At 38.7% G+C, this 10000-nt stretch overlaps 1 protein-coding gene across 1 annotated transcript in view; it reads right to left on the reverse strand.

Moving 5' to 3' along the window:
• LOC123511040 (serine/arginine repetitive matrix protein 5-like) overlaps positions 1–7077 on the reverse strand; it is a 50977-nt gene extending 43900 nt beyond the window's left edge. Inside the window, exons 1-3 of the mRNA XM_045266659.1 lie at positions 6790–7077; positions 3011–3065; positions 1323–1511 (exon numbers count right to left, since the gene is read on the reverse strand). Coding sequence (XP_045122594.1) covers positions 1323–1511; positions 3011–3065; positions 6790–7077 — 532 coding nt within the window. The remainder of the gene's footprint in view (positions 1–1322; positions 1512–3010; positions 3066–6789) is intronic.
• Positions 7078–10000: the final 2923 nt, after the last annotated feature.

Raw genomic sequence — 10000 nt, forward strand, 5'->3', positions numbered from 1 at the left:
GCAAGAGGAGGAGGAGGAGGAGGAAGAGGAGGAAGAGGAGGAGGTGAACGTGAATGAGTATTAGGACAAGAGTGGAAAAGGGACAGAAAAGAGAAAGGTAAGGAGAAAGAGAGAGATTTTTTGAATATCTATAAAGAAATACTCAATGATAATAAATGATGAACAATAAGGGACAGAAAAGAGGATGAGAAAGGAAGAGAGAGATCTTTTGAATATCCATAAACAAATTGTCACCGAATAATGAACAAGTGTACTAATGAACAATAAGGAATAAAAAAAAAATAGGAAAATGAGGAGAAAGAGAAGATTTTTTGAATATCTATAAATAAATCGTCACTTTGGTAATTAATAATGAATAAATAGTCACACCGAATAATGAACAAGTGTACCAATGAACAATGAATTCGAATCTCTCTGTTAATTAGCGCCAATCCAATCTCTGAACGCCCACTCTGAACTTACCCAGACGCAGCTGAACCAGATAATTACGATGACGAAAAATAATGACAGGCTAATCAGGGATATAATGAAATCAATCCTTGTGCACCTCGCTTCGTTATAAATATCCCTGCCTTTGTGTTCGTTTTGGCTTCAGTTCCGTTTTCCTTTATCATTCAACGTAATTTCTCTTTCATACTCTTTTATTCATCAGTTTCATTCGTGCATTTGTGTTTCTATCTCTCTACTGTTTATCATTTTGCATATTTTGTTGTTTTGTGTATTGTATCTACTGTTTTTTTTTTTTTATCAGTTTTATTCGTCTTTCTCTACTGTTTATCATTTTACATGTTTCGTTTACTGTTTTCACTTTTTCTCATCAATTTTATTCGTGTATTTGTGTTTCTATCTCTCTGCTGTTTATAATTTTGCATGTTTTGTTGTTTTGTGTATTGCATCCACTTTTTTCAATCAAATTTATTCGTCTATTTCTGTTTTCTGTTCTATCATTAATACTTTTGCGTTTATCTGCGTTTACCTAACCTAACCTTCATGTTGATAGAGTAAAGCGTTTTCAAGGACGTTTTTATGGTCCTAGTGACAAAGTAACAAGATTTTTACAGTATTAACTTTAGAAACACACTTCAGAACCCGCTAATCATCTATGTGGCTTTGGAAAACAGTCGGGGTGAGAGAACAGAACAATTTCAACGGCGTCTGTATGGTTTTAGAGGCAGAAGGGCAAGATTTCTATATCATTAACTGTAGAAACGCACTTAAAACCCCTCTAATCATCTCTGTGGCCTTGGAAAACAGTGAGAGAGCAAAGTAATTTTGAATATAGGGAACAGATTCCACCGAACCACACTCTCATACTCTCTCACGACCTTCCTTCGCCTCCCAGCCAACCGGAGACCCAGGAAGGAGAGACCAGAAGGCGCTTGTGTCCCTCTGGTCCCGTGAAGCGCTGAGGCCCGGGGAAATGAAGCCATCAGGGAAGACGTGGGCGCTGAAGTAGGCGGGGGAGTGGGCGGGGAAGTGGGTGGGGAGGTGGGCGGGGGAGCGAGCGGCCACTGAAAGAAGTATTGGAGTTTAATTATGCCTTAGAAGACGAATCACCGCTCCCTCCAACGCAATCTTAATTTACAGCCAATGAGCCCACTCGTTCCGTTTTCTGTTGCCTTTTATCCGCCTCCTCCTCCCAGAACTTAAATTGAAGGGGAGGCTTTGGTATTTAAGATGATCGATATTCTTTTTAGTTTCTACACGTTTTTTTTTTTTTTCCTTTTTATTCGTTGGTGTTTAAGTTAATGTGTTTCTTTTATGCATTTACTGCCAGAGAACTTAGATTGAAGGGGGTAGCTTTAGTGTTTAACCCCTTCAGTACCGGGACGCATTTTTACCTTGACTTTTGTGTGTGATTAGACGATTTCATTTCTATTACGAAGGGTATATAAAGATCTGAAGCTTAATGGTCCAGAGTCGTTACTGTTTTCCTCCCCAACATGAGTTTCTGAAGCTGTATAAAATCACCAAATAATAAACACAATGAGTATGAAAACATGTCCTGGTGCTGAAGGGGTTAAGGTAATTAATCGACAAAGAAGAGATTGGTGTAAGGAGATTTCGCATACACACTCACACTGATCGCCAAGACAATTGCTATGACGTGTTTCCATATTCATTCTGCTTACTATTTGGTGATTTTATACAGCTTCAGAAACTTATGAGGAGATTAAAATGGTAGAGACTAGCCATTAATCTCCTTACCTCGATAGACCCTTTTCTAATGCCAACAAGATCATCAAATCACACCCAAAACTCGTGGTAAAGATGCGACATTCTGCTTACTATTTGATTTTATACAGCTTCAGAAACTTATGAGATTAAAATGGTAGAGAGTAGCCATTAATCTCCTTACCTCCATAGACCCTTTTCTAACGCCAACAAAATCCTTAAGTCACACCAAATCAGACCCAAAACTCGTGGTGAAGATGCGTCCCAGTACTGAAGGGTTAAGATGGACCTCGGAGTAACAAAAAAGAAGGAAAACAAAAGGATGGGCGGCGTTGTTGTGGCGTGATGGGATTGTGAAGCCCCGTCAAACACACCACGCCATCCTGTAGCCTGGAATAAGGATACATACCCTTTTCTCCTCTCTCTCTCTCTCTCTTTTCTCCATCCTATTCTCTCTTCTTTCTGCAATATCCTGTCTCGTCTGCCCTCCGTCTCTTTCTCAATTTTTCTCCTTTCTTATATTCTTCTCATTTCTCACTTCCCTCATTCTTAATCTCATTAGTTTTTTTGCCTTTCGTCTATCTTTTTTTTTTCTTTTTTTAGGTATTTGCTTATTTGCTTTACCTATGGTCTCTGTTTATTTTCCCTTATCGTCATTATTCACGTGTTTGCCTCACCTTTCGTGTTTTAAAGAAGAAATATTGACGTATATGATTGCAACCACCACCACCACCACCACCACTACTACTACTACTACTACTACTACTACTACTACCACCACTTCTACTACTACTACTACTACTACTACTTCTACCACCACCACCACCACCACTACCACAGTACCACACGTCAGGGCTACACGATTGCACACTCTTACGAGGTTCTAAAGACTACGGGAACCTGTTAATTAGAGGGTTCAATTCAAATAGCCAAGGAAGAAAGGAGGAGGAGGAGGAGGAGGAGGAGGAGGAGGAGGAGGAGGAGGAGGAGGAGGAGGAGGAGGAGGAGGAGGAGGAGGAGGAGGAGGAGGAGGAGGAGGTACATTGTGTTTTAATTATAGAGGCAATGATGGATGACGTTGTTGAGATTGGATTCCTCTTCTTCATAAACGTAGACTCGAATCCTTTATTTTTGTGGGGGATTTTTTGTGACCCGAGAGAGAGAGAGAGAGAGAGAGAGAGAGAGAGAGAGAGAGAGATATTAGTTTTTTTTTTCATCTTTCCCTCCCTTTTTCTTCTTAATTTTGTGCCAGATCTTTTTTGTTCTTATTTCCTCCTCCTCCTCCTCCTCCTCTTCCTTCTCTTCCTCTTGCAAGGTGGTGTCCGATCCCTCTATCTCTAATCATTATTAGTGTTAGGAAGGCTTCGGTTATAGCATTCCTATCTGCATAAAGGAGGAGGAGGAGGAGGAGGAGGAGGAGGAGGAGGTATAAAAGAGTTGCCTTGCTCCGACCACCTGCCATCGCTCATAGAAAAAAAAAAAAAAAAGATGTGAAGATATGTACCGGGATAACAGGTGTGGGTTTCAGGTGTGTGGGTCAGGTGTGTTCGTCAGGTGTGCTTCGAGGAAAGGTATAATGATGTGAACTGTTCGAGTAAGTTAAATATTTCTTTCATTTATTTCCCTATTTTTTTTTTCATTTAAGGACAACAAAGAGAATGAAATGAAAGAAAACTAAATTAGCTATTTTATTTTTTTCTCCTTTTCCTTTTATCTTTCTCCCTTTCAAATTTATCCTTTATTTTTCTATTCTTTCCTCTAATCCCTTCCTTCCTTTTGTCTTATTTATTTATTTATTTACATTCAACAACAAAGTGAATGAAATTAAAGAAAAAAATATTTCAGCCATTTTCTTTTCTCTTTTTTTCTTCCTATCATTTTCCTTTCAAATTTATTCTTCATTTTATTCCTTCCTTTAACTCATTTTCCTCCAATCACTCTTTTCCTTTTAAATTGCTACAATCTTGCCCTTTCTAATCCTTTTTCCTCCAATTTCCTACATTTTCCTTTAATCCCTCATTATTTTCCTCCAATTATTTTTTTCCTCTCTCATTTCCTTACAATCGCTTCCATCTATTTAAGTTTCTACATTCTTACCCTTTCTAATCCTATTCTTACCCTTTCTAATAATTTCTAATCCTATTCTTACCCTTTCTAATCCTATTTAAGTATCTATATTCTTACCCTCTCTAATCTTTTTTTCTTCAATTGTTCTCTTTTCTTCATCTCCAATTCTTTCATTCTAAAATTCTTCATTCATTATACAATCTTTCATTCTAAAATATTCGTTCTTAAATTTTCTGTTCTAAAATTTTTCATTCTAAAATCTTCCATTCATTATTAAATCTTCATTCTAAAATCTTCATTCTTAAAGCTTTATTCTCAAATCTTCATTCTCAAATCCTCATTCTAAAATCTTCATTATCAAATCTTCATTCTCAAATCTTCATTCTAAAATCTTCATTCTCAAATCCTCATTCTAAAATCTTCATTCTCAAATCTTCATTCTAAAATCCTCATTCTAAAATCCTTATTCTAAAATCTTCATTATCAAGTCTTCCCTCTAAAATCTTCCACTCATTCTAAAATCTTCCCATTATCCATCCCATTCCATCTACTTTTTAATCCTTTCCTTCCTGTTTTATTCCCTTTAACCGTTCATCTCCAATCCATTCATTCTAAAATCTTCTCATTTATCCATCACATTTTACTTATTTTTAATCCTTTTCCTCCAGTCCTTCCTTTTAACCCTTCATCTCCAATCCATTAATTTAAAAATATTCCCATTATCCATCCCATTCCATTCTTTCCTAAACGTAGAAAAAAACAAACCTTTTTTCATTCCTTCCCATTTATCCATCCAATTCCTTCCCAAAAGTAGAAAAAAACCAAACCTTTTTTTTCATTCCAACCTTTCACAAAACACTCCTTCATTCGGAGCTTTCACGTACAAATTCCCCTTTTCACCATTAGCATCTGTTCACCAACTTGCGACGGACGGACCCGCTGTAATGTTCCTGCTGCAGAAAACTTTCAAAAACTCATTATCCAAACCGTGACCTCGAGCTATTAATCAATATTGCATTTTTTTCTCCCTCTTGCAAGTTGGTCCAAGTTTTGCAATATTCGACAGGATGGGGGTTGCCTGCCCGGGGCCACGCAGAGGAGGGGAGAGAGGGGAGGCTGAGAGGGGAAGTGTGGAGAGAGAGAGAGAGAGAGAAGGGGAGAGAAAGGGGAGAGAAGGGGAAACAGGAAGTGATAGAAGAAAGAAAAAAGAAGGGAAAATAGAGAAAAGAAAGGAGTGATGGTCAACTAAATGATGGGAAAGAAGGAAGGAGGAGTGAGGGGAGAGAGGGAAGGAAAGAGGGAAGTGGGAAGAGGAGGGAGAAAAAGAAATCAGGAAGCGATAGAAAGAAGAAAAAGAGGGAAAATAGAGAAAAGAAAGAGGGGAAGTGATGGTCAACTGAATGAAAAAAAAAAAGAACAAGAGAGAGAGGGGAAAAAACAGAAGCCTGAGAAGAAGAGGGGAGGGAAAAAGGAAACCAGGAAGCGATAGAGACAAAAAGAGGGAAAAACAGAGAAAAAAAAGAAGGAGGAAGTGATATCTAGATGATGGGAAATAAGGAAGAGAGGAGAGAGTGAGGGAAAGAGTGGATATTGATGGGAAAGAGAGGGAAACATGAGGGGAAAGGAAAGAAGAAGTGACAAGAATGGAGCATGTGGGAATGGGAAGATAGAGTGAATAATGGAAATAGACAGAGAAGAGAAGACAAGGAAAGAGAATAGGAAGGGGAAAATAATAAAAGAGAGAGGATAAAGAGATGATGACAGATTGAAGACAGTAAAAAAAAGAAGGAAAAGAAAAGAAAGGGAAGGGAAAATATTAAGGAAAAAAAAGAGCACAAACAAAAAGAAAGAAAAGAAAAATCAAAGAAAATGTAGAAAAAAAGTAAAAACAAAAGAAAATAAATAAGTAAAAAGAAAAGAAAAAAAAAAACAAGAGTAACAAAATTAGCAGAAAAAAAAAGTAATGGATAATGTTACTACTCTCTCTCTCTCTCTCTCTCTCTCTCTCTCTCTCTCTCTCTCTCTCTCTCTCTCTCTATCATTATGGCACTAAGATTCGATTAAGGCCGCCGGACTGAGCCACCGGAAGCGCGTCCATCGCCATCTTGGATTTAGGAGCCCCGAAAATAATTTATAAGAGTTAGTGGGTCTTCCTGTCCGTGTTTTTATCCATTTTTTTCCCCCTCTTCTTTTTTTCCTTCTCTTTATTTTCATATTCACAGCTTTTTCATTTTCCTTTTTCTAATTTCTGTGTGTGTTTTTTATATTCTGGTGTTTCTAAGAGTTTGATTTTTCTGTTAACGAGAGAGAGAGAGAGAGAGAGAGAGAGAGAGAGAGAGAGAGAGAGAGAGAGAGAGAGAGAGAGAGAGAGAGATCATATTATCAGTTACGAGACTGAGAGAGAGAGAGAGAAATAGGGAGACGAGAAAGGGAAACGAAGAAGAAGGGAGAGAGGGGGGAGCAAATGGAAGAGGCATCAGAGGAGGAGGAGGAGGAGGAGGAGGGAGACACATAGAAGGCCTGGACACTACCGATACAGAAACTAACTAATATCATGTCCATTTGCTCATCTGCTCCATTCCTAAGTCCCTCTCCCTTCTCATTATGACCTCTGGGGCGGCGGGGAGTAAGGCTTAAGGTTCCGCCTCCCAAGGGCCTCGACTTCCACACCACGGCAATCAATAACCCATAGTGTCGGTCGCTATGTAATTGGAACACTATGGGCAGGCATCGTGCGGGGGAGTAATGTCCTATTGTGCGCTTGGGACCCATTTGGAACAGTGGACATGACCTGGGGAAGATAAGGTCCAGTGTCCAAGCTCCACGCTCCTCCATGCTCCTCCACGCTCCACACTCCAAGGTTCAAGGTAGTATGTCTCTCTGTCTCCTACTTCTTCGGTTAATCGTTATTTCGGTTCCTATTTCTTGATTTTTTTTTTTTTGGTGGGTTCGGTTAGTGCTGGTTCGGTTCTCACGATTTAGATTCCTACAGTTTGATTATTTCGTTCGGTTGTTGCTGTTTCGGTTCTCACATCTCGATTTCTTGGTGCGGTTCGTACTATTTCGGTTCCTACTTCTCGATTTTCTGGTTCAGTTATTGGTGTTTCTTTCTCTTCCCGTCCTTATTATTCATTCCTTCAGCTTTATCAATTATTTTTCTTATTCCTACTTCTCCTCTTCCTCTTCCTCTACCTTATCCAAATTTCCCTTTCCATCACCTTCCGTCATTTCTTATCTCTTCTTCTCGTCTTTATCTTCCTCTTCACGTTTCTAGTTCCCTCTTATCTCTTTCCTCTAAGTCTCTCCTCTTAGACATCGTTCGTCTCCTTTTGTAGATAAGCTAAGCTCCACAAAACTGTATCCTTGTGTCCTTATCTAGTGTAGGACTTCAGGACGTTTGTAGGACACGGAGGAAGGACGCGAAGGATAATCCCAGAGTCTTCCTTCTTTGCTATGCTATACTACACTTTTCACTACAAATCAGATAGTTTAGTTAATCACAGATAGTCTCCTCCTCCTCCTAATAATAATAAAACAAGCTAATATGATGAACACAAAGGAACAGAAGAGAAGAACAAACTGCACAGATTGTTTGGTTTCTAAATATTTGCTTGTGAATATTGAAGGGAAAAAAAATTGAATAAAAAAGTGATGTGCTCAATTTTCGTCACTGTGTGTGTGTGTGTGTGTGTGTGTGTGTGTGTGTGTGTGTGTGTGTGTGTGTGTGTGTGTGTGTGTGTGCACGCTCACTCACACCCTCGCCAACTTAAAGGGAACGTGGAAACAATACGAAAGTGAAACATGAACACTTTGGAAAAACACGCGAATAGAAAACACACACACACACACACACACACACACACACACACACACACACACACACACACACACGGTAAAAAAAAAAAAACAGAAAAAAAATGGAACCAACGCAAATATTCATTCCTCTTTAAATAACAAAAAAAAAAGTAACTATAAATATTTTCTGTGTGTATTCCAAAAAAGAATTCGCTAATAAAATATATTGAATACCTCTCTCTCTCTCTCTCTCTCTCTCTCTCTCTCTCTCTCTCTCTCTCTGTACGTGGGCCAGGTTTCATAAATCATGCAGGGAATTGAACAAACGTGATTGAGATAAATTAAGTTTGAATGAGACTAAGTTTGTAATCAGATTTCTGGCAGCGCGCAGGTAGGTTCAATTAGTAACATTTACCTTGTAGTAACACTGGATCCTGCATTAATGGGATCAACGCCGCTTTCGGGAAATGAAAAGAAACGCTTGCTAACTTTTGCGTGTCCAGAAGAGCGTGAGTGCGTGAGCGGATGAGCGGGTTGGTGAGTGGATGACGAAGAGAATTGAAGGGAGGGGTGTGTGTGTGTGTGTGTGTGTGTGTGTGTGTGTGTGTGTGTGTGTGTGTGTGTGTGTGTGTGTGTGTGTGTGTGTGTGTGTGTGTGAGTGAGTGAGTGAGTGAGTGAGTGAGTGAGTGAGTGAGTGAGTGAGTGAGTGAGTGAGTGAGTGAGTGAGTGAGTGAGTGAGTGAGTGAGTGAGAGAGAGTGGAGAGCTAAATAGATGTAGAGTGAGAGAGTAAAGAAAACAAACAGATACAAAACATAAAAAAAAGGAGACTCAATTAATGAATGAGAGAGAAAGAGAGAGAAAAAAAAAATTAGAGATAAAAAAAGAATAAATAGAAGGAAAGAGAAATGGAAACTGAACTACATAAACATGCAAAGAAAAAACAAACAAACTAACGAATGGAAAACCAGCAAACTGACAAGACAAAACAGGCAATTAATTAAAAAAATAATAAATTAATAAAACTACAAATTAATAGATAGAAAAATGAATACATGAAAAGGCACCACGAGAAAAATATACCATGAGAAGAGAAAAGCGTAGAAATAAATGAATAAATGGAAAAAGGGAAGCAAAAGTAAACAAAACAAGCCATTTTACTAACTAACGAGCAGACTAAATGAAATAAATAAATAAATATAAGCCAACAAGAATGAAAAAAATAAATATATAAAAAAAAATAATTAAACGAACTAAAAAAAAAATAAAAAAATAAAATAATGACAAAATTTTGAGTGAAACAAAAAAAATAATATCAATAGAAAATAATTGAGTTTACCTAAAAAAAGAAAAAGAAAACGTGATATGATACTGGTAACTGTAATTCCCATTTTCTCTGTACACCCTCCGTTTTCTTCGCAATGATTTAGAGTAGACTATCATTTCCAGAGAGAGAGAGAGAGAGAGAGAGAGAGAGAGAGAGAGAGAGAGAGACAGAGCATAATTCAAATAAGAAAACACCATACAATCATCCCTCCCTCCCTCTCTCTCTCTCTCTCTCTCTCTCTCTCTCTCTCTCATCCTAAGACACTGAATGATTAAATTTCCAACAATCGATATTTGGAAATGAATAAAAAAAGGAGGGAGAGAAGAAATCAAGGTTTAGGAGAGAGGGAGAGGGAGGAAGGGAAAGAGGGAGAGGGAGGGAGAGAGGGAGAGAGAGGGAGAGAGGGAAAGAGGGAGAGGGGGTGGAGGGAAAGAACAAAGGAGGGTAGGAAGGAAAGAGGTGAAGGAGGAGGAGGAGGAGGAGGAGGAGGAGGAGGAGGAGGAGGAGGAGGAGGAGGAGGAGGAGGAGGAGTATTACCTTATTAAGTTCTTCTGCTCTTGAGATGACTCGATGTATTAGAGAGAGAGAGAGAGAGAGAGAGAGAGAGAGAGAGAGAGAGAGAGAGAGAGAGAGAGAGA

This window comes from Portunus trituberculatus, chromosome 4 (genome assembly GCF_017591435.1).
Source record: "Portunus trituberculatus isolate SZX2019 chromosome 4, ASM1759143v1, whole genome shotgun sequence".
NCBI lineage: Eukaryota > Metazoa > Arthropoda > Malacostraca > Decapoda > Portunidae > Portunus > Portunus trituberculatus.